At 42.6% G+C, this 23,929-nt stretch overlaps 1 protein-coding gene across 1 annotated transcript in view; it reads right to left on the reverse strand.

The window, feature by feature from the left end:
* The window catches only part of PLA2R1 (phospholipase A2 receptor 1), a 65,553-nt gene that overhangs the window by 15,721 nt on the left and 25,903 nt on the right, over nucleotides 1-23,929 (reverse strand). The window contains exons 11-21 of the mRNA XM_079983773.1: nucleotides 22,000-22,169; nucleotides 19,765-19,982; nucleotides 18,603-18,748; nucleotides 17,748-17,832; nucleotides 16,060-16,192; nucleotides 13,715-13,750; nucleotides 13,121-13,278; nucleotides 11,277-11,341; nucleotides 10,418-10,521; nucleotides 7,798-7,940; nucleotides 4,936-5,053 (exon numbers count right to left, since the gene is read on the reverse strand). Of these exons, the coding sequence (XP_079839899.1) occupies nucleotides 4,936-5,053; nucleotides 7,798-7,940; nucleotides 10,418-10,521; nucleotides 11,277-11,341; nucleotides 13,121-13,278; nucleotides 13,715-13,750; nucleotides 16,060-16,192; nucleotides 17,748-17,832; nucleotides 18,603-18,748; nucleotides 19,765-19,982; nucleotides 22,000-22,169 (1,376 nt within the window). The remainder of the gene's footprint in view (nucleotides 1-4,935; nucleotides 5,054-7,797; nucleotides 7,941-10,417; nucleotides 10,522-11,276; nucleotides 11,342-13,120; nucleotides 13,279-13,714; nucleotides 13,751-16,059; nucleotides 16,193-17,747; nucleotides 17,833-18,602; nucleotides 18,749-19,764; nucleotides 19,983-21,999; nucleotides 22,170-23,929) is intronic.

The following is a 23,929-nucleotide window of genomic DNA, read 5'->3' on the forward strand; positions in this document are numbered from 1 at the left end:
CGTTTAGTCATGTCCGACTCTTCGTGACCCCATGGACCAGAGCACGCCAGGCACCTCTGTCCTCCACTGCCTCCCCCAGTTTGGTCAAACTCATGCTGGTAACCTCGAAAACACTATCCAACCATCTCATCCTGTTGTCCCCTTCTCCTTGTGCCCTCCATCTTTCCCAACATCAGGGTCTTCTCCAGGGAGTCTTCTCTTCTCTTCTCTTCTCATGAGGTGGCCAAAGTACTGGAGCCTCAGCTTCACGATCTGTCCTTCCAGTGAGCACTCAGGGCTGATTTCCTTAAGAATGGATAGGTTTGATCTTCTTGCAGTCCATGGGACTCTCAAGAGTCTCCTCCAGCACCATAATTCAAAAGCATCAATTCTTCGGCGATCAGCCTTCTTTATGGTCCAGCTCTCACTTCCATACATCACTACTGGGAAAACCATAGCTTTAACTATACGGACCTTCATTGGCAAGGTGACATCTCTACTTCTCAAGATGCTGTCTAGGCCTGTCATTGCCCTTCTCCCAAGAAGCAGGCGTCTTTTAATTTCGTGGCTGCTCTCACCATCTGCAGTGATCATGGAGCCCAAGAAAGTAAAATCTCTCACTGCCTCCATTTCTTCCCCTTCTGTTTGTCAGGAGGTGATGGGACCAGTGGCCATGATCTTCGTTTTTTTGATGTTGAGCTTCAGACCATATTTTGTGCTCTCCTCTTTCACCCTCATTAAAAGGTTCTTTAATTCCTCCTCACTTTCTGCCATCAAGGTTGTGTCATCTGCATATCTGAGGTTGTTGATATTTCTTCCGGCAATCTTAATTCCGGCTTGGGATTCATCCAGCCCAGCCTTTCGCATGATGAATTCTGCATATAAGTTAAATAAGCAGGGAGTCAAAATACAGCCTTGTTGTACTCCTTTCCCAATTTTGAACCAATCAGTTGTTCCATATCCAGTTCTAACTGTAGCTTCTTGTCCCACATAGAGATTTCTCAGGAGACAGATGAGGTGATCAGGCACTCCCATTTCTTTAAGAACTTGCCATAGTTTGCTGTGGTCGACACAGTCAAAGGCTTTTGCATAGTCAATGAAGCAGAAGTAGATGTCTTTCTGGAACTCTCTAGCTTTCTCCATAATCCAGCGCATGTTTGCAATTTGGTCTCTGGTTCCTCTGCCTCTTTTAAATCCAGCTTGCACTTCTGGGAGTTCTCGGTCCACATACTGCTTGAGCCTTCCCTGTAGAATTTTAAGCATAACCTTGCTAGCGTGTGAAATGAGTGCAATTGTGCGGTAGTTGGAGCATTCTTTGGCACTGCCCTTCTTTGGGATTGGGATGTAGACTGATCTTCTCCAATCTTCTGGCCACTGCTGAGTTTTCCAAACTTGCTGGCATATTGAGTGTAGCACCTTAACAGCATCATCTTTTAAAATTTTAAATAGTTCAGCGGGAATACCATCACTTCCACTGGCCTTGTTATTTGCAGTGCTTTCTAAGGCCCATTTGACTTCACTCTCCAGGATGTCTGGCTCAAGGTCAGCAACCACACTACCTGGGATATACGAGACATCTATATCTTTCTGGTATAATTCCTCTGTGTATTCTTGCCACCTCTTCTTGATGTCTTCTGTTAGGTCCTTTCCACTTTTGTCCTTTATTATGGTAATCTTTGTACGAAATGTTCCTTTCATATCTCCAATTTTCTTGAACAGATCTCTGGTTCTTCCCATTCTATTGCTTTCCTCTATTTCTTTGCATTGCTCGTTTAAGAAGGCCTTCTTGTCTCTCCTTGCTATTCTTTGGAAATCTGCATTCAATTTCCTGTATCTTTTACTATCTCCCTCGCATTTTGCTTGCCTTCTCTCCCCTGCTATTTGTAAGGCCTCATTGGACAGCCACTTTGCTTTCTTGCATTTCCTTTTCATTGGTATAATGTTGCGAGCCTCCATCCATAGTTCTTCAGGCACTCTGTCCAGCAAATCTAAATCCTTAAACCTGTTCCTCACTTCCACTGTGATCTGAGCCACAGTCAGCTCCAGGTCTTGTTTTTTCTGACTGTATAGAGCTTCTCCATCTTTGGCTGCAGAGAATATAATCAATCTGATTTTGATGCTGCCCATCTGGTGATGTCCATGTGTAGAGTCGTCTCTTGTGTTGTTGGAAAAGAGTGTTTGTGATGACCAGCTTGTTCTCTTGACAGAACTCGATTAGCCTTTGCCCTGCTTCGTTTTGATCTCCAAGACCAAACTTGCCAGTTGTTCCTTTTATCTCTTGATTCCCTACTTTAGCATTCCAATCCCCTATAATGAGAAGAACATCCTTCTTTGGTGTCACTTCTATAAGGTGTTGTAAGTCTTCATAGAATTGGTCAATTTCAGTTTCTTCAGCACCAGTAGTTGGTGCATAAACTTGAATTACTGTGATGTTAAAAGGTCTGCCTTGGATTCGTATCGAGATCATTCTATCATTTTTGAGATTGCATCCCAGTACAGCTTTCGCCACTCTTTTGTTGACTATGAATGCCACTCCATTTCTTTTATGGGTTTCTTGCCCACAGTAGTAGATATGATGGTCATCCGAACTGAATTCGCCCATTCCCGTCCATTTTAGTTCACTGATGCCCAGGGTGTCAATATTTATTCTTGTCATCTCATTTTTGACCACCCCCAACTTACCCAGGTTCATGGTTCTTACATTCCAGGTTCCTATGCAATATTTTTCTTTACAGCATTGGACTTTCCTTTCGGTTCCAGGCATATCCGCAACTGAGCGTCCTTTCGGCTTTGGCCCAGCCGCTTCATCAGCTCTGGATCTACTTGTACTTGCCTTCCGCTCTTCCCCAGTAGCATGTTGGATGCCTTCCGACCTGAGGGACTCATCTTCCAGCGTCATAACTTTTATATGCCTGTTTATATCCATGGAGTTTTCTTGGCAGAGATACTGGAGTGGCTTGCCGGTTCCTCCTCCAGGTGGATCACGTTTGGTCAAAACTCTCCACTATGACCTGTTCATCTAGGGTGCTCTGCTCGGCATAGTTCATAGCTTCTCTGAGTTCTTCAAGCCCCTTCGCCACGGCAAGGCAGTGATCCATGAAGGGGGATGAATTAATTGAGCCTTAATTCTAATTCCTGGTAAATTAATTGAGCCTTAATTCTAGGTAACTGTTCCCACAATTGTGACCACCCACTTGAAGCTTTCTTTGGAAGGGAAATGAAGAAGTAGCTACAGCATTCTTCACCGCAGTCTAGTCCTCAGTTGTTCCACTATCTTTCCGAAAAGGTCATTTGCTCTGGCGAAAGCCAGAACAATAAATGCAGTCAAAACAATAGAACAAGAAATGAGGGCCCAATACGCGACAGACACAGACAACAGCAGCTTCTTCTTTTTCCTCCCAGAGAAAGTGTGAAATGGCAAAAAGGTTGTCATGCCAGGCACAGTTACATGGGAATAACTCAGGCTTACTTTCAAGTAACCTCCCTATATAGCTCTCTATACCTCTGTCTCCTTCGTACTGTCAGTTTCCAAGTTTATTTGCAAAGGCTAAATGCAGTAGAATACTTTACTAATGCAAACACAATACAAGACTGGGTGATAGTGATAGTGTTTAGATCTGGCACCTTACCCTAGCAAGCACTGGCACTAGTTAATTATCAGTATTTTGAAATGGGAAGTTTTTACCCGGTGCTATTTTTGCTCTTTTCAATATCAGGTTAGAACCCACCTCTTGTGAACAGAAGGCAGGTCTAAGGCCATTTCCTGCGTGAGGCAGGAATCCTTGATCCTCAAGTAATCACCCTTTAATTCTGGAGGAGGTTACGAGGGCAGCAACAAATGACATCCTCTTAAGGCCATGTTTTAGGCATCTGAAGATGTCTGAGATGGAGGAAAGCCCATTGGCCCACATGGATGAAGTCCACAAGGCCATACAAAATCTATGCAGTGGTCTGTTTCACTTCTTTTAGTGTGAGAGGTGACAGCAAGTCATCAGAACCCATGGACAGGATAACTTTAGCTACAGGACATGTTTTTAGGGAAGTCATACGGTCTTTGGAGAATATATGGGACAGATTTCAATCAAATCAGAAGAGGCTGGTATGCTTTCCTCCAAAACACTTCTGAGAGCTACGTATATCTATTTCTTAATGACATATTTATTCTCTTGGCGCCTGGCTGTTCCCAGGTGGAGAGAGTGAAGTGTCTGCCAGTCTGTGCAGTGTTAGGTAAGTACATTTTCAGATACTACTCTAAGCCACATACTCCCAAAGCTTCCCTTCCTATCTGGCTGAAAGGGAGGAAGTGCTGAAGCCGTTGGGTGTCTGCAGATTGTCTTTCTGATATTGTTTTGACATTGCCTTTTGATTTTTGCAGTTCTTAAAGAGCTCAGCAGAAATCTTGTTTTGCTGTCTGAGGCAGGAAGACAAATAGACATCAAGTGTGTGTGTGTGTCCGTCCCAAATGCCAGAAAACAGTTTTAGCCCTGCTTTCTTTTCCCAAGAGATGGGACCTTTCCCAGAATGGAATGACTTCCAATGTATGAAATGAGAATATCTTTTGACATCATTACTCGCCCCCCCCCCCCAATACATTTCTCCTCTTTTAACTACAGACTTCAAAGTACAGCTGGAAGAGAAGATCTGTAGTGGTAACTAAATGATGTGCAGTAGTATTTTACAGCCATAGTAGAAAACAACAAATATTTGAATCTAGCACAGAAAACTCACTCAGGTCATATTATTTTTAGTGTTGAAGGAATTGTATTTGGATCCTCTCAGTACCAATACTCAAGAATAGCTACTGAAGCTGTTACAACTCACTTGTGGTTTTATTTAAGGTGCACAGGTTATCTGTTGGTTAGCCCAACATAAAACAAACATAAAACAAACATAAAACATAAAACAAACAAACAAAAAATCTTTATAGTGCTGCTATGAAATGGTTCACTATTATACCTTGTTCAACTTCATTTTCAATTGAAGCAAGCGATCCATCATAGTGACTGCAGAATGCTTGTGCAGAATTCCAGCTCTTCAGGAGGCCTGGGTCCTTTGGAATCTGCACCAGAAAGCACTGCTCAAAAAAGGAAATAGCTATTTAAATGGAGCAGTAACTCTTAATGGAGGGGAAGGGTATATTTTGACCTACTTTCTCACCTAGACCTTACTCTCTAGGGCAACCCATACATAATAATAGCCAACAACTCAGTGCTGTGGAAACAGTGGGTAGAAAGAGGGATCACACAGCTCCCAACACAGAACAGCACATTTTAAACCTTGGCTACATTCCAGGAGGCGTTTAAGGTCCCCTCTGCTCTTGGTAGGAACTTGGCAATTTCCGCAACACAGTAGTAAGGGAAAATTTGGATCAGATGCACTAAGTGCAGGGATACACCAGACCTATTACTCATGGCACATTCCTTGGCACTTTGCAGAAAACTTAACAAATGCTTCTGTTCCTTAGTATGTAATGCACTAAGCCCAGTAGTGAACTGAACCAGACAAAACTGGAACACATAACTGGAGACTTGCCTAGCAACAGCACAATGGACAAAAAGCTTTGTGCAGCATTAAGGCAGCCACCTGCGATATTAGACTGAGACTAATTCAACAACAACCACAACAAAAACACTGCATCGAGCCTACTGGACACCAGCACGCTTTCAACGCCTGGGCATTTTGCCTACAGACAAATGCTTCTCTGGCAGCCAAACGAAAAATTCATCATCACTGGAAATCCTGAGTCACACCAGTTATGGATGGTTGGATGCAGGACTTTTTTTTTTTACAATTAGCGGCTCATGAGAAAATCTTGTTTTGCAAACAACATAAAAACCCATTCTTTCAAGAGATTTGGAGTGACTTTCTGCAGCTCTTCACCAAGTAGCTCACATCTTGCCACGAAAAGCGGGAGGCTTAGCATAGAAACAGCAGCCTTACCAATCTGCCATCTGCTTCACTGATAACGCAACAAAAGGTTGTTGCGTATTGATTTTGATCTTTATTTAATTCACTGCCCAGAACACATTTAACCACGACATGATTGAAGAGATTAAGGAGTCAAATGGAGGGTGGGGAGGGAAAGACCAAACTATGCTATGGGAAAAGTGGGGGAACCCTAATAAACTGTCCATTAACCCCCACCCCCAAAAGTAAACTTGCACCATTAAAGACAAAGACAGATCACATGTGTTTTGGCCCTGACTAACCCATATAGGATTTGACTTGCATGGCCTAGACAAGAGGAAGTTTGGAAAGAATGAAGAAGTAAGTTGAAGAAAGGAAAATGAACAGGAGTGGCTGATGTATGTGTGTGTGTGTGTGTGTGTGTGTGTGCGCGCGCGCAGAGACCACCCTTCCAAATGTTGTGCTGTTCCACTTACCAGGATGGGGCAAGATTTAGGGCTAAGCAGGCACACTGGCAGGAGCCCCACAATGCTGGCCACTTCTGAAAACAAGTACATACTCTTGAGCGTATTAAGGTGGGGGAGGAAATACAAAAGAAACCCCAGATTAGGAAAATAGATGAATAAGGAAGAATTAAGTGTACTTGGAAACAGAAAGCCACAAGGGAGTGAAATCTGACAGGGAAAAAAAGTGAAGTGATGAGCAACATTGGCTAGCGAGGCAGCTTGCCAAGGGGAACTGCTGACGGTGACTGTGTGAAGATTAGGTCAAGACAAAGGAGAATTAAAGTGTGTGTCTGTGTGGAAATTCCCACTATTACTTTTGGGTGCTGGGAGGAAGTGTTAGAGGCAGGAGAAATCTCAGCCAAAAAAACTCAGCCAAGTGCATAGTTGCAGCCTGAATGGTTGCTCCAGGTATGAGCTGCTGATTTTCCATGGTTCTGCCTGAGGTAACTCACCAAGGGCACATAAGAACAGCCTTTCTGGATCAGGCCAAAGGCCAATCTAGTCTAGCATTCTGTTCTCACAATGGCCAGTCAGATGTTCTATGGGAAGCCCATAAGCAGAATCTGAGTTTAACAGTGATTCTATAGCTGGGTTTACAGTATCCTTCCATTTTGGAAATGCATGTCTTTTTGCTATGGAGGCTGTCCAGATTCACAGGCACAGTGTAAATCCAATTTCCAGGTTCTGCTGAATTAACTAGTTAGTTTCGCACTACAGTGGTATCTCAGGTTACATATGCTTCAGGTTACATACGCTTCAGGTTACAGACTCCGCTAACCCAGAAATAGTGCTTCAGGTTAAGAACTTTGCTTCAGGATGAGAACAGAAATTGTGCTCCGGCAGCGTGGTGGCAGCGGGAGGCCCCATTAGCTAAAGTGGTGCTTCAGGTTAAGAACAGTTTCAGGTTAAGTACGAACCTCCAGAACGATTTAAGTACTTAACCCGAGGTAACACTGTACTATGTTGACAGGGGTGCTTGCCACCTTCAGGAAGGTGTCCATTATTAGCTAAAGCTGTAATGTATGATATCAAGGCCTCCCAGTTGTTTCATCTGCTCTCAACATTTGTCTTCCTTCTGACGAAATGGTCAGATTTTCCAATAAATTAGTAGTCATCAATCTTTAGGGACAAACTGTAGAAACTGTACTTCTATTGGCTGCAAAAGAATGCTTATTTCAAGCCTAATTTCAGTGGGGAAGGGGAGGGAGAACCAGTGAGTATCAGGCAAAGCACGTATGCTTCTGAGGCTGACAAGTTGGTGAACTTTGCTATAAATCAATGGGAACAAATTATATATGAAAAACTTTCCTCTTAAACACTAGCAGCATCCAAATGCGCATTTATTTTTAAAAGTTTATGTTAATATGCTCTGGTTTTTGTTGATTCAAACAAAGCAAGAAAGTACCTTGAATGCAAAATAAAGCCATCCTTCGGGGCAGACTCCTTGATTAGGCTGCTCTTTTTGTATTTCTCTCTCAATAGTCCATATCTTTTTACGTTTGCAGATACAAGGTAGAGAATTGGTACAGCTTGCAAATCCCCACAACCCTAAAATAATAATAATAAAAATCAGAATACTTATTAATACTAAACTTACTATGTAAATACAGATATAAAAACACTGGCTATAAATTTGTTTTATACGTTATGATTTATGGGCAATGGTTATTGAGACTTATGTCCCTTCCAGAAGAACACTTATTTAATCCCAACTTATTTAATCAAACTATATTGCCATAAACAGCTGCTGATGCAACACTAAAAACACATGAATAGTATTTATGTACTTCTGTTTTTGTTGAAAACTCAGTGTAAGAAACTATGCGCATTTTCTTGAGCCTTAGGGCTCATCCACACTTCTGCTTGTACTGCGCCTAGACAGCATGGGTCCGAGTGGTTTTCTCCTTGCCCCACTCCTTTCCAAGGGAAAGGAACAAATAGATAGGAACAAAGGGCAATCCAGGTAAAACCCAAATTGCTGTTTGTTCTGACTGAGCAGTAAAGAGCAGCTTCCACCAGGGAAACGAAGTGATACAAGAGCAAGTGTGGATAAGTCCTATTGAGCACAGAAAGAGCCACTGTGGCAGCACTTACTATCATTCACATAAGTGCCATGCTAAGTAACTTTTGCTAATAGGGTGTTTCATCTGTTAGTAAAATGCCAATGTTTTGCTTGCTTGCTCACTTAAATTGGGCTGCAGAGCAACTGATTCCATACAGGAAAAGATTAAAAGAACAGGTATACAAAGAGAAAAGGGAGAAACAAAACAAAAGCATATGGCTTCTCGAGGATTTGCAGTCTGGATAACAAACACAGCACCTGTGGCCAGAAACACATCCTCAACACAGCTCTGGCCAGAAAAACAGATTTTTATATATTTTTTGTTATGAAATGCATATGCATAATTTATCATGGAGGAAAAACCTGGCAGAAATTATATAAATATCTACTGTGTTATCTGAGAATATATTGGGCTGGATCCAACCTAAATTAGACTGCATTCCTATTCCCCTACAATAAATTATGTAACAGAAATAGCTTCCTAAATATTTCATTTGCAGGAAACAGGAGGCAAGTCCTAGTGTTTTCAACGAGACTTGCTTCAAAATGATGTGTTTTAGGATTTGTTTTGGGATACCAGTGATCAAAAGATAATACACACCCCATTTTTCTTTGCAAGTTACTTTGAAATGTGTGTTGTATAAAAGAGTTCTTTTTTCTCTAACCACATATGACTCAGTTTGGTTTTGTATGTTATTCAGTAGCTTAGCCTTGAACTCCCAACCCAGCTTAAGTCATGTGCAGTTGCATATGACTGGTTGCACTAAAACGTAGATGAGAATTCACACCTAGTATAAAGTAATACACAACATCAGAATTTGCATATGCACCTAATTTATGCATTATTGAACAAACAGTTGATATGCATACAGAAGCCTGCTTCCATGAGCAAATCTCCTTCAGTGCAATCTCATTTCAATGACTCACTGATGACTAGAAGCCCAAAACTTAAGACAGGCTGTCAACATTTAAAGGCCAAGCATGGGGCATACAAACCCTGGGACATGGGAAACAGCAATACGTTGTTCAAATTATAAAACTATAAATTATAAATTATAAAATTATAATTATCACCAGCTTTAACAGGAACAGATATTTTGGAACAGAATGAAAGCTACTTCAAATAAAAGTTTCATTAAATATTAGAAATACATGAAATACAATTAATCCATCTCCTTTATTGACATAGGATAAAGTGCATCGTATACATGGATCAGAACACAACACAGTTAACGAAACATAGTAGGAGATACTTTAGGATAAAACTGTCCAGACATTGTGATGTATGAAAATGGCTCTTAGGACCTATGGTGATGTAATTTCATAGCGTCACTTGAAAATCTTGCCACATTCTCCACAATGTCATTACTACAATTGAAGATAAGGCACCCTGGGAGAGTCTGTGTGATAAATCGCCTCCTTCAATAAGGAGGTCAAATACTTATCATATATTTTTGTATAAAATAGGCAATAAAATAAAATGTGTGTGATGGATTCAAGCTGTTTTGTGCCACAAAGGCAGTATCTTTCAGAGTATGGGATTTTCGAGAATCTACCTTGCAAAACTGCAGATGGTAAGACGTTAAAACTTGCGAGGGAAAGAGCTCTGCATAGTTGGGAATTGTAAAGCTGGTATAAATATAGAGTGTCCTGGCCAAATGAGGGTGGAATTCCCAACCTCAATGGGGAACAGATTTTGTTGGCTGCACTGCAAAGGGTTTGGAATTCAATCTCTAGGATTCTGCACTTGATTGTCTGGAGTGCTTCCAACTGTGGGAGCATAAGCAGCGACTCAAGTGATAGGCCACACGTTCTGATTTTGCTCTAAATGCAAGCTAGCCATTTGGAGTGGTGGGATTCTGCCAGCATGAGGAAAGTTAAAGAAGACAGATTGGACATGAAATGTAGGCGGAGCCAGAATTTTATAGCAGTGAGCCACTATATATATATATATATATTGTACCTGTTTGGGAAGAAATAAAACCACATTTCTCTCCTTCCGCATTCACAGGTCTTTCTTCACCTCCTCCCCAGTTTTCGTATAATAATGGTGAGCCGTCTGCCCATCTGTGTAGACATTTTAAGTATTTAGTTCTTTCACTGCAAATGACTGTCAAAAAACCCTTTATTCTAAATCTAGGGCATAGGCAGTCTGAAGGCAAGTTGAATCAATCTTGAGAAGCTAAGCATATCTGCATCTTGGCAGTACTGGATGGGAAACCACCCTGGAATTCCACCGAAGAAAGGGGAGAAATGACTGGAAAATATAATGCATTTTCTAGAACAATGACTTTGAATTCATTGATTTGCTTATCAATTAGTGGATTAAGATGTAATTAAATATATCATTTTTAAAAAATAATAAAAATCCATGACTGAATGATTATTCAATACAAGTGTAAAAATGAGGGACAGGACCAGAGGAATCCAACTCTGTAACAGTCAAAGAAGCTGCAGCACTTGAAGATAATAGATTACCAGCATATTCTACAGTACAAATATCCCCCCTCCCCCGAATCTGTAACAAAGATCTATCTAAAACAGGAGTTCTGTAAATTCAAAATAGAAAAGATGACAGAAAAAGAATCCTTTCACCAGAAGGCAACTATAAGAAGACAGAAATAATTTGTTTAGGCTTTTTTGCGGGGGGTGGGTTTCCTTCCCATCTCCCTCAAGAAGTCATACGAAAAAACCGCATTACACTTATATTTATAATCCAGAAGATATTATTGTAAGGGAAATGTCTTGAAGTCCAGATCTCTCTCCCTTGGTGTCAAATCTAAGCGTATTTTGTAAAATTGGACATAATAATTCAGTCTTACCGAAATCCTCCAGTAGCTATTTCTGAATGTAATGCAATCCACCAATCATTATTCATTTTTGATACCTGTAATTTTTTTAAACAATTAAAAAACAAAAACAAATTTTAGATGAATTTCTTGCTTGCTGGTATACAGATTTATCCAACTCCGTCTTACGTTATTTATGTTATACCAGTCCATTAAAATGAAAATATGGGAAACATTAAAATGAACGGCAGAAATCATGTATCAGCTCCAACTACCGCACAGTTGCACTCATTTCACACACTAGCAAGGTTATGTTTAAAATTCTACAAGGCAGGCTTAAGCAGTATGTGGAACGAGAACTCCCAGAAGTACAAGCTGGATTTCGACGGGGCAGAGGAACCAGAGACCAAACTGCAAACATGCGCTGGATTATGGAGCAAGCTAGAGAGTTCCAGAAAAACATCTACTTCTGCTTCATTGACTATGCAAAAGCCTTTGACTGTGTCGACCACAGCAAACTATGGCAAATTCTTAAAGAAATGGGAGTGCCTGATCACCTCATCTGTCTCCTGAGAAATCTCTATGTGGGACAAGAAGCTACAGTTAGAACTGGATATGGAACAACTGATTGGTTCAAAATTGGGAAAGGAGTACAACATGGCTATATATTGTCTCCCTGTTTATTTAACTTATATGCAGAATTCATCATGTGAAAGGCTGGGCTGGATGAATCCCAAACTGGAATTAAGATTGCCGGAAGAAATATCAACAACCTCAGATATGCAGATGACACAACCTTGATGGCAGAAAGTGAGGAGGAATTAAAGAATCTTGGGCTCCATGATCACTGCAGATGGTGACAGCAGTCACAAAATTAAAAGATGCCTGCTTCTTGGGAGAAAAGCAATGACAAACCTAGACAGCATCTTAAAAAGCAGAGACATCACCTTGCCGACAAAGGTCTGTATAGTTAAAGCTATGGTTTTCCCAGTAGTGATGTATGGAAATGAGAGCTGGACCATAAAGAAGGCTGATTGCTGAAGAATTGATGCTTTTGAATTATGGTGCTGGAGGAGACTCTTGAGAGTCCCATGGACTGCAAGAAGATCAAACCTATCCATTCTTAAGGAAATCAGCCCTGAGTGCTCACTGGAAGGACAGATCCCGAAGTTGAGGCTCCAATACTTTGGCCACCTCATGAGAAGAGAAGACCCCTTGGAAAAGACCCTGATGTTGGGAAAGATGGAGGGCACAAGGAGAAGGGGACGACAGAGGACGAGATGGTTGGATAGTGTTCTTGAAGCTACGAACATGAGTTTGACCAAGCTGCGGGAGGCAGTGGAAGACAGGAGTGCCTGGTGTGCTCTGGTCCATGGGGTCATGAAGAGTCGGACACGACTAAACGACTAAACAACAACAACTGCACCACCTCACAGTCACCTCTGGCTTGACTTAACCGTCCAGGGACCCTTTACCTTTTACCTTTACATAGCGGTAGTAAGAACCTTTGGCCTGTGGGCCAAGTTAGGCTTGTCAGTCTTCCCATTTGATGCAGCCCAGCCACACCACCTACCTAGCCATTTGTCAAGAGAAGATACACAACAACAGCATTACAGCTGTCTTTTTCAGAGAGCACCTACACCATTAACTTGCCTCAGTCTCTGAAGAGAAAAGAAACTGCATTTCACTAGTTTGGAGTTACTATATATTTACATTTGTCACTATTATGTAGAGATGGCTACTATAAGAGTTGAACTATAAATGTCTTTCAAATATTTTAAAGTGTCTAATCCCCAGGTTGGTTTTTTGGGTAAGACGGAGGAGGCAGGGATAAATGCTGTTCCCTGAAAATGTAGAAAAATAACTGGTTATGTTACCTTTTTTATTCTGCTGTGGATAAATTCCTGTTCGTTGGAAGAATGTATTGTTGCTATATTACCACGGAGCCAGCCACAAACAAACTGAAAAGTGGACCAGTCTGAGGCGCTGTCATAAAAAAGGTACTCTGCTCCTTGATAATAAAACCACGATGGCTCTAAAAAATCAAGTTAAATATTATCTATTTGAATATGTACGTGAGGTACATATTTTATAGTTAATTCAGTTTTATTGCCGTGGAGCTGATGTTCCACAAAAGGAGCAAAATCCTTCTAGATCAGAACTTGCAGCATGTTTGGATAAAGATGCACCCCTAGTGGTAAGATGTTGCTAAAACTGTTTAATTTGGGAGATGCTGCTGCAAGTACATTTTCAGATTACATACAAGACTTGTTTTTGTTTTGTTTTTTGAAGACATTTTGGTAATCCAAGGAAAATTTAAGTTAATACAACTGACTGATTTTATTCATGTCATTCAGAAACCTTTTAAAAATTATGTTCATTAATATGTATACAGTATTTCATAAAATGATACTGTTGCAGCATGTGTGAAATAAAACAAACAAACAAACCCTCCCCTCCCCACCTCATACCATGTATATACCACTGCGGAATCCTTGGTTTCACACCTGTAACAGAAACAATGAACAATTTGTGCCACTCATGCAATGGGCTTTCGCATAAATGATTTAACTATAACCCTCCCTTTCTTAAGTATCTTTTGCTAGGATTTCATTACCAAAGTATCATCAACAAAGAAAACTTCCAAACTAATGAACAATACAATCGACCTAAATATACTGCCTTGTAATCTTCAAATCCTGGTAACTGTGCTTATGTTCTGCTGGTGCTATGAGTGAGTATGTATCCTGCCTGAGGACAAGATTAAGGTAAAGGGGAAAAGGTAAAGGACCCCTGGATGGTTAAGTCCAGTCGAAGATGGTTATGGGATTGCGGCGCTCATCTCGCTTTTCAGGCCGAGGGAGCCTGCGTTTGTCCACAGACAGCTTTCTGGGTCATGTCGCCAGCAGGACTAAACTGCTGCTGGCACAACGGAACACCGTGAGCCAGAGTGCACAGAAACGCTGTTTACTTTCCCACTGCAGTGGCAACTACCGTATTTTTCGCACCATAGGATGCACCGGACAATAGGACGCACCTTGTTTTAGAGGGGGGAGAACAAGGGGAAAAAATTCTTCTGCTCTCTGCCCAGCGCCCCTTCAGCGAAGCGGCAGGAAGCGCTGCGCAGAGAGTGGGAGAATTTTCCCCCTTTTGTTTTCCCGCTCTAAAACAAGGTGCCGTTTAAGGTGCGTTCAGGCGGCTACCTTGGAAGCCTGGAGAGCGAGAGGGGTCGGTGCGCACCGACCCCTCTCGCTCTCCAGGCTTCAGGTTCCTTTCGACCTGCTCTTTGGGGCTGGCGGGGGAAGCCCACCACCAGCCCCAAAGAGCAGGTCAGGGAGCAGCGGCCATAGGCGCGCAACACCTCTCCAGCCGGGAGAGGGTCGCGGGGGGGCTGCTATAGCCCCGTGCGTGCTCTCCCGGCTGGAGAGGTGATGCGCGCCTATGGATGCTCCTGCCATATGCGCACGTCACCTCTCCAGCCGGGAGAGGGTCGCGGGGGGCTGCTTTAGCCCCGCGCGTGCTCTCCCGGCTGGAGAGGTGACGCACGTATATGGCAGAAGCCTCCATAGCCGAGCGTCACCTCTCCAGCCGGGAGAGCGCGCGCGGGGCTAAAGCAGCCCCCCGCACCCTCTCCCGGCTGGAGACGCGGGGCTGGGGCGGGGGAAGCCCGAGCTTCCCCCTCCCCCAGAACGGGACCCAGAGCCATGCCGAAGCTGCGCGCAGCTTTGGCATCGCTCTGGGAGCTTGCGGGGCTGGGGGCGGAGGAAGCCCTCCGCCAGCTTCCAAACCATGTCGGGAGACAGCGGGAGGGCGCGCTGCGCCTCTCCCGCTGTCTCCCGGGTTTGCAGGGCTGGCGACGGGGAGAAGCAGGCTTCTCCCCCCCGCCAGCCTTCTAGCCAAGTCGGGGGACAGCGGGAAGGGCGCGCTACGCCTCTCCCGCTGTCTCCCGAGTTTGCGGGGCTGGTGATGGGGAGGAGCAGGCTTCTCCCCCCCGCCAGCCTTCTAGCCAAGTCGGGAGACAGCGGGAAGGGCGCGCTACGCCTCTCCCGCTGTCTCCCGAGTTTGCGGGGCTGGCGACGGGGAGGAGCAGGCTTCTCCCCCCGCCAGCCTTCTAACCAAGTCGGGGGACAGCGGGATGGCGGCGTTCCGCCTCCCCGCTGTCCCCCGAGCTTGTGGGGCTGGCGGTGGGGCTCTCCTGAAGCCAGCTTCAGCGAAAGCCTGCATTCGCACCATAGGACGCACACACATTTCCCCTTCATTTTTGGAGGGAAAAAAGTGCGTCCTATGGTGCGAAAAATACGGTATTTATCTAATCACACTGGTATGCTTTCAAACTGCTAGGTTGGCAGAAGCTGGGACACAGCAATGGGAGCTCACCCCGTCACGCGGATTCGAACTGCTGACCTTCTGATTGTCAGGCCCAAGAGGCTCAGCGCCACCCGCATCCCTTAGCTCATCTAACCCAGTATTCTCTACTCTGACAAGCAGTGTCTTTCCAGGATCGCAGGCATGTCTTTTCTTATACCTTGCTACCTCACCCTTTTCTATCTAGAGATTCTGGGGACTGAACCCAGGTCCTTCTGCCGGTAGGAACTGGTGAGGCAGGTCTGTTCACCTGCATTCCTGGTGTCACACTCTGGATTGGATCCCCACTGACTTGCCGCCTATAGTGCATGACACTGGGAAGCCAGGGGAGCAGCTCAAATGTATTCTGCATGCAAGGTATGCGCTCTATACTGAGCCATCACCCCTCTTCTTTATAAAATAGTCATAGCCACATATAGTGAAATATAATTATTAAGCTAGGTTTTTTTACCTTTCGGTATTTTGCATATCCATTCACGCTCAGAATTGCAGTGTAGCGGCAAGACTGTTCCATTAACTGTATACGCAGCACAGCTCCTCACATTATCTTCAATGTAATTGTTTTCTAAAAAAGCAGATGCAACCTGCCACAGAACAGTGCATTAAACTGAGTTATGATACACAGACAAAGATGAATACAATTAGTAAGGAAAAGACTTTTTGACAGGTTATGCTCCTTCTATTTTTTATGTATGGACCGTATTTGTTTATGGTCACCCTAAAGGACACTTCTCAAAGTGCACTGTACACTTGGCCACAGACACATGGATTGTGTCAGATAAGATGAGCATGTGTGTATAACAACACTATCTTTAAACTACATGGAAGCAGCAAGCAGGTAGAGATGCGTTTCCCGCCTGTGTGATCCCTAAATATGAACAGCAACAAAAGCTGGGTGGCTTGTAATTCATCGTTGGCATATAGAGCAAGGGGTCCACAACTTTTTTGGGCCCAGGGAAACATTTGGACAAGTGGGAAACGGTTGTGGTATAACAAAATATCCCTTTAAAAGAAGAAAAATTGGGAGGGGGTACTGAAGATGCTCAGAAACAACCCCCAAAACAGGAAAAAACATCCCCATTCCCCAAACAAAACACAAACCCCATCAAAAGGCAGCCATCTCAACCAAATACCAAAAATCTCTCTTTTTTAAAAAAAAACAACCAAACAAACCAGAGGGGCAGGTATGTACCCAAGATGCTGAAGCATTTATGTCCCCAATGATACACCATGACCCTTATGTTTATTATTTTATAGTAGTCCAGTCATCTTAGTGGCCCTACGACAGTTTCCCGCTATCACTTTCATTCTGACTCTGCCGTTTTAATATCCCTTTGATTACATTATTTAAAATTTCTTTCCTTAAGATATGATGTATCAAGGCAAGGGCTTGTCAATGTTTAAAGTGTACTAAAAGATATAGGCTGCATTTGCGTGCAACACTAAGTTCATATGCATGAACATGCTGGCTCCCCTGGAAGAGAACAGTTGCTTTGCTTTCTGCCAATCCTTTAAGCTCAGCAGGCCATGGCAGTTAGCCAAGGTTTGCCCTACCGTTACAGTTTGTGGTGAGGAGGCAGCTTAACCACAACCTCATGTTTGGATGACACAGTAAGCTAAACCTTGGCTTAGCTGCCATTCTGAGCTAAAAGGACCAGGGAGGGGCAAAGTGAGTGTGAGCTCCTCTCTGGGAATCAGCAAATTTGCATGGACCATATAAACTGTGGCTTGACTTACTGTGATGTGTGATCCAAACCACAGACTGAATCTTGTTTTGAATGGTCAGGAAGTTTATCAATTGGTGAAGCAGGCAGGTGTGCAGGAAAAACAAGTTGTATCTAATGGTAATTTTGACTTAGTGGAAAACTTTTCCTCTCATGCAACTCAGGCCATCCACTTTTCACTGATCCCACCTACCTTCTATAGCTTTTCTCCGATTCTGTTCCATTGGATACTAGAACCTTTAGAACAGGGTTTTTTAGAGGTTGAATTGGTAGGATGGGTTAATGAAAATTGGTTTCCCTGCCTTGCATGAGCAGGAATGCTTTTTCATACAGCAAAGCCACCACTGGAAACAATCTAATTTGTTTTCTACTATTTAGAGCCCATTTCAATGTAATGAAGGGAAAAAATATTTACAGGCGTTCCATCAGACCACTCCCAGGATCCTCCAGCTAATGGGTTCCTTTTGTTGAGTCCAATCCAGAACTGTCTTTCTTCATCACTATGATTAAAAAACAAACAAACCCCAGAAGACAGATGAACACTGTTAGCCACTATTGTACCTTTGCACACATCAGAATAGGATGTGTGCATGGAGCTGAGGAAAATTGACTGAATTGTTTGATTCACTCCTGAGTTTTCTGAAAGGGTGACCCAATTCCTGACCTTTTGAAAACAGGAAGCAAACAGCATGCTACAAGCACATAGAGAAGCCTTAATTGGTTTTAAGGAAAAGAAGTTGCAATTTTTATTAGAGGAGCTTGTGAGTAAAGATAGGCAGTGCTTAACACATTCGCTTCCTGATATTTTTACTATAAATCAGGAGTGGGAAATTTTGGCCCTCCAAATGTTGTTGGACTACAGTTTCCATCAGCCTTAGGCCATGCTAGCAGAGGCTGATAGGAGTTGTAGTTCAGTAACATCTATCTGGAGGGCCAAAGGTTTTCCCATCTTTGCTCTACATATTACACCCAATCAGCTTTTCTTGGCATTATTTGTGGCCTGAAGTCGATTTTCTCAGATGCATGTGGTGTCATCCTCACTCAGTGTGCCAAAAGACCACAAAATGAAGAAGGTAAAGTCTTCCGGGTGAACGTTATTTTCTACAACTTACACACACTGTATGATTACAGCAGAAATATTCTAGTCTATTCTTAGATTAAATTCCAAGTTCAAAACATCTGTATATGAAAAGAAATCGAAGGAACAAACACTCATCTGATTTCCCCTCTCTTCTGCAGAAGTCTCTTTGATAGTAAACGGAAGACTTACACATGAAACATGGTGTTCAAAAGTTTGCTCAAGAAATCCTCTTCAAAGGCATGTGTAAAACTAGCAAGATGTGCTCCAAAATCTTGACACAATGCTTCGGCTTCATCCCAAGCCCTTTTCATCAGTACTTTTTCATTGTGAAATACCTGTGCAATAAAACAAATACCCCCCAAATAGTTTAATTTGCACACTGTCAAAATACTATGGAGGGAAGAGAATACAGTGATACCTCAGGATAAATACGCTTCAGGTTGAGCGCTTTTGGGTTGTGCTCTTCGGCGACCCGGAAGTAACTGAGCGCGGTACTTCCAGGTTTCACTGCTCGCGCATGCGCAGATGGTCAAAATGACATCACGCGCATGCGCGGAAGCGGCGAAATGCGACCCGTGCATGCGCAGGCGCGCTGTCGCGTCTTATGTTCCGTTCGGGATGCGAATGGGGCTCTGGAACGGACCCCGTTCGCATCCCGAGGTACCACTGTATACAATGTATACTAAAAAAAACTACAAGCCTGTTCTAGAATAAATTTCTCTTCTTTTGTTACCTACAAACATATCACTCCATGCTTTCCAACATTCCACAACTAAAAAAAAGAGATGTGTGTATAAAATCTCCTGTCAAGTGTCACTGCCTGAGCTTGCCCCAACTATTATATATGGCTAAAGGGTCTACTTTGCTTGCTGCATGTTGTATTCATTTACCCACTCTGCAATAGTTTTGTCTAAAAGCTTAGGTGTTATTTGTTATTTTTGGTAAAAGATACAGTATTAAAAAAACCCAAACTGCCTGGCAATATTCAATTAAACTTCAAATATATATCTCAGCTTCTGCAGCATGTGTAACAGCAGGCTCTCCACTGCATAGTGCTTTAGCATTTATACCCATGTATTTAAATGCACATGAGACAAGTTGCATCCTTCCCAACTGAAGCCCTGGAGGGGTAGTTTGTTCCTGGAGAATGGCAACTTGAGCAATTCAAACTTACAGCAGTTTAATAAGGCATCTCAGAAGTAAAAAATAGGAACAATGTGTGGATGTTGTTTTCCCAGTAGGGCCACTTGAACTTTGTGTCTGGCATATATTATACTATTTATTACCCCATCATGGATTCCTAAGTTCATTTCATTTGAGTTTTCAGTGAGAAATTTGTCTCCCTTTTCACCTTATAACAGCTGAGCAGATTGTGGTCCGATTCCCATCCAAACATGCAAGAATTAAAAGTCTTCTCAAAATGTGATTCTTCATTAGGGTCATTTTCTCTTTGGTATTTAGCTTTTTGCTTACATAGTGACATAGCCTTGAAGCTTGTACAGTTTTTCACTTCCCAAACACCAAGAGGTCCCTTCTGTCGTTGCATAACAACACACCCTCCAGAATGCCCTATAGTGGGGTGGGGGTGGGGGTGGGGAGAGAAAGACATTTTAGCATTGAGTATCATTTTTTTCTTTCCAAATGTGGAATTTTTTTTGTTGGATGGTAGGTTTTTCCCTTCCAAAAGACAGAAGCAGAAGGAAGCTATTTTCAAATGCCATGCTTTTACTGTTACCAAATGTGATGTTTACATAGTATGACCACTTTTAATTTTAATAGCCATAAAATAAATACATAAATTTTGCTTTTTGTTACACCGGTTCTGAGTGATACCTAAGGCTTATTTCATTACATCAAGCATTCAGTGCTACCTAAATAAATTATTACTTTTACTAAAACAAAAATACTGTTCAAAACATTGCAGGCATTCTTCATGCTGTTACTGCTCTGCGTTTATAATGTCCATTTTTGGAAATATGAGCTTTATTACCTATTAAGTAAAAACAAAAATTGTGGTGGGCAGGGAAAGAAAATTATTACTAATCCCTAATTGTAGCCATTAACTTATGATTCCCAAAATAATATCTAAATACCATAGTTTCACAAAAGGGAACAAAAATTCTTTTAGGAGTCCTAGAGGATAAGGATCAATACTTACCTCCCCTACGCTTGGGAAAGTATCTAACCTTGTTATGCTTTGAGGGTGTGTCTGCATAACTACTATAATTTAAGGCTGCAATCCTGTGCATGCTTAATATGAGAGACAGACAGAGAATTACTTTATACAATGGAACTCTTTTTAGATAAACTTACAGAATTACACTGAATGTCAGCAGTAAACTAATTTACAACACAATCTACACAATGCCTATGCAGAAATAAGTCCTGTTGCATTAAATGTGGCTTACTCCCAGAGTAATGGAGTCACAACTGCAACCTTATTCAACAGTTTCATCTATAGTACATACACTGAAAACAACATCTGGGAACTGAAGTAGTCACCACTAGAACCAGATGGTTTAAGTTCTTATGCTACAAAAATATGCCAACTCATCCAAATAACTCAGTACCTGGCCATTATCAAGGCAGTGTGCCTTTCTGCCCTCCCCTGCCCTTCCCTCTGCTATCTCCACCTGTCTGCTACAGACCTGATCCTGTTTTCCACTGGATTCAAGATTGATGTCTGAAACAGTGTTTTAGATATATTGTTTGGAGGTTCTGCAAGGTGTGCATGAAACTCAGACATAACAACTTGCCCCCAAAGCAATTCCCTCTTGAGAAACCATAATATAGACAGCAGCTTTAGTTATCTGGGGGAAAGGATATAAGAAACACCAAATAACTAGGCTTTTGAAGTCTCTGAATATATTTCCCTATAGTCAACCAGTAGAGGTCACTGTTGAAGGACAAGAAGAAGAATCCTCCATAATAAACCAGGCAATGCTTGTCCTTCCAGCTATAAGAAATGAGTAAGTAAATGAAACTACAGAATGATGCAACTTTAAATCACTATGCATTACTAAATGGGGACTGAGTACAAAGAGAGAGATGTTCGAAGGTCTGTCTCAAGTGGATAAATAGCAGCTTGGCAGATAACTTCAAAAGCCTACCAGCACAAAATATAGTTTTCAAGCCTTTTAGTTCTGCAAGTACTTACAAGGCAATTTTAATGGTGAAGCTGCTAGCAGACTATTTGCCCACAAGAGATTGCTAATCAGGTTAAGTGTATGAGCAGCTAACTGTAAGAATGGAATCTGGAAATTAAGGCTGCAATTCTAAACACACTTTCGAGCCATGTGTTTTAAATGTCGGCTAGGACATTGTCTTCCAGATGCTGTCCTCCATTATGGGGACTGTAGTACAGCAGCTGGAAGATACAATGAAGGCCATCCCTGGTATCTATCAGGCTATCAAACACTTAGTTTGTTGTACTTGCAGGTTCCATTATCTTGAGGTAAATTTTAATGTTATACTCTGGCCCAAATTAAGACAGCCTGGTAATAAGCGGAAAGCAGAAAGTGAGGAAAAGTGGCACATTTGCTTCAAGAATCAAATATTAACAATAGCTATAAAAGTTATAACTCACTAGGTTGATATTTTTCCCAGTTTGTATAGGTCAGACGATGAGGCTTCCCATCTGTATTTAGCCAAGTGTATTCTCCTGTATTGTTGAGGTCTTGCAGTGCTATCCAAAAATAAAGGTTATCCGTTTTCACCATGTTGTGAATCATACTGTTGAGAAAACCCTGTTCAAACCTTGAAAAAATATGAAATAAAAACAAGGTATTAGATTCCTTACATCGCAGTTCAAGAGGCACCCCCTAGTCATCCTTTTGAGCAATACAGAAAGAAGTATAGAATCCTGTTGAAACTGAACAAATTACCGTACATAAGAACAGCAGGTGAAGCACATTAGGAATCTGGTTTTTAATACAGTGGTGCCTTGCAAGACGAAATTAATCCGTTCCCATATAGCGTTTTTTTCGTCTTGCGAAGCAAGCCCATTGACAGCTTAGCGGATTAGCGCTATTAGCGGTTTAGCGGCTTTTAGCGATCAGCTATTAAGCGGCTTATCAGCGGATCAGCTGATAAGCGGCTTAGCGGCTTAGGAAAAGGGGGGGAAAAGGGGAAAAAACCCACAGGAACTCGCAAGACATTTTCGTCTTGCGAAGCAAGCCCACAGGGAAATTTGTTTTGTGAAGCACCTCCAAAATGGAAAACCCTTTCGTGTAGCGGGTTTTCCGTCTTGCGAGGCGTTCGTCTTGCGGGGCACCACTGTACTTCACTGGGGGCAAATGGTGGGCTGTGATGCAGAGGCAAGCCCCGCTGGAAGAAACTTGTAAGTTACTTCAAGAAAAACAATATGCCAGATGTCACTGGCTTAGATCTCTTGGAATGTACCGTAAGTTCAAACGGCCGCTTGCTCAGGACATGCTTCTTCTAACTGGCATCCTGCTCATGCCATGAGCATGCCGGCTTCCAGCTCTACAGTTCTACATGGAATCACAGAATCATAGAGTTGGAAGGGATCCCAAGGATCATCTAGTCCAACCCCTGCAATGTAGGAATATGCAGCTGTCCCATATGGGGATAGAATCTGCAACCTTGGTGTCATCAGCACCATGCTGTAACCAACTGAGCTATCCATGACTTGGGCAACACACATTAAGAGGGCATCTCTTTCCCCAACTACAGTTATTCTTTTAAAGGTACAGAAGAGGGTTCTTTCAGTTGGCATGATTGGTGCATCATTCAAATAAGACTCTGCAGAAAGCCATCCCTGGTGGTTGTTCTACATCTCTGTAACACGCTTCCTACATAGGTTTGTAACCCCCCATGCGTGGAACATCTACCAGAAACAGTGCAAGACTATTTTTTAAAAAGAGATCTTGTCCTGCGACCTTGTGAGGTATGGAAAACAGAAATGTAAGATTGGCCCTTCTCCGTAGTACTGCCTACATTACTACTATGGAATTCACCACCCGGGGAGGTCAAGGAAGCCTCTGTACTTTGTGCACTTAGGTAGCAAGTTGAGGCCTGAACTAGACACAATGTTAAATGCATCCTTACATTTGCACCTGTTGTGGGAGCTGATAATTATTGGGATCTCAGCAGACAGGGGCAGGGAGGGGGAAAGGATGGAACTCTTTCTTCCCCTGGCTGCATTCCTGATGAAAAGCATTCCTTCAAAGCTGGCATTTGTGCTGGGAAGAAATTCTCAGTTGAGACCAATGGGGGAAGCAGGTTTCTTCCGGTGCAAATAATAGCTTCAAAGTAGAGTTGTTGGTTTTTTTAATTAAAAAAAATCAGGACAGCAGCAAGGGAGGGGAGGGTTAAACTCTCCCTCCCCACCTGCTATGAATTACAGTGGTACCTTGGGTTACATACGCTTCAGGTTACATATGCTTCAGGTTACAGACTCCGCTAACTCAGAAATAGTACTTCGGGTTAAGAACTTTGCTTCAGGATGAGAACAGAAATCACGTGGTGGCAGCGCGACAGCAGTGGGAGACCCC

This window comes from Podarcis cretensis (genome assembly GCF_951804945.1).
Source record: "Podarcis cretensis genome assembly, chromosome: 1".
In the NCBI taxonomy this organism is placed as follows: Eukaryota; Metazoa; Chordata; class Lepidosauria; order Squamata; family Lacertidae; genus Podarcis; species Podarcis cretensis.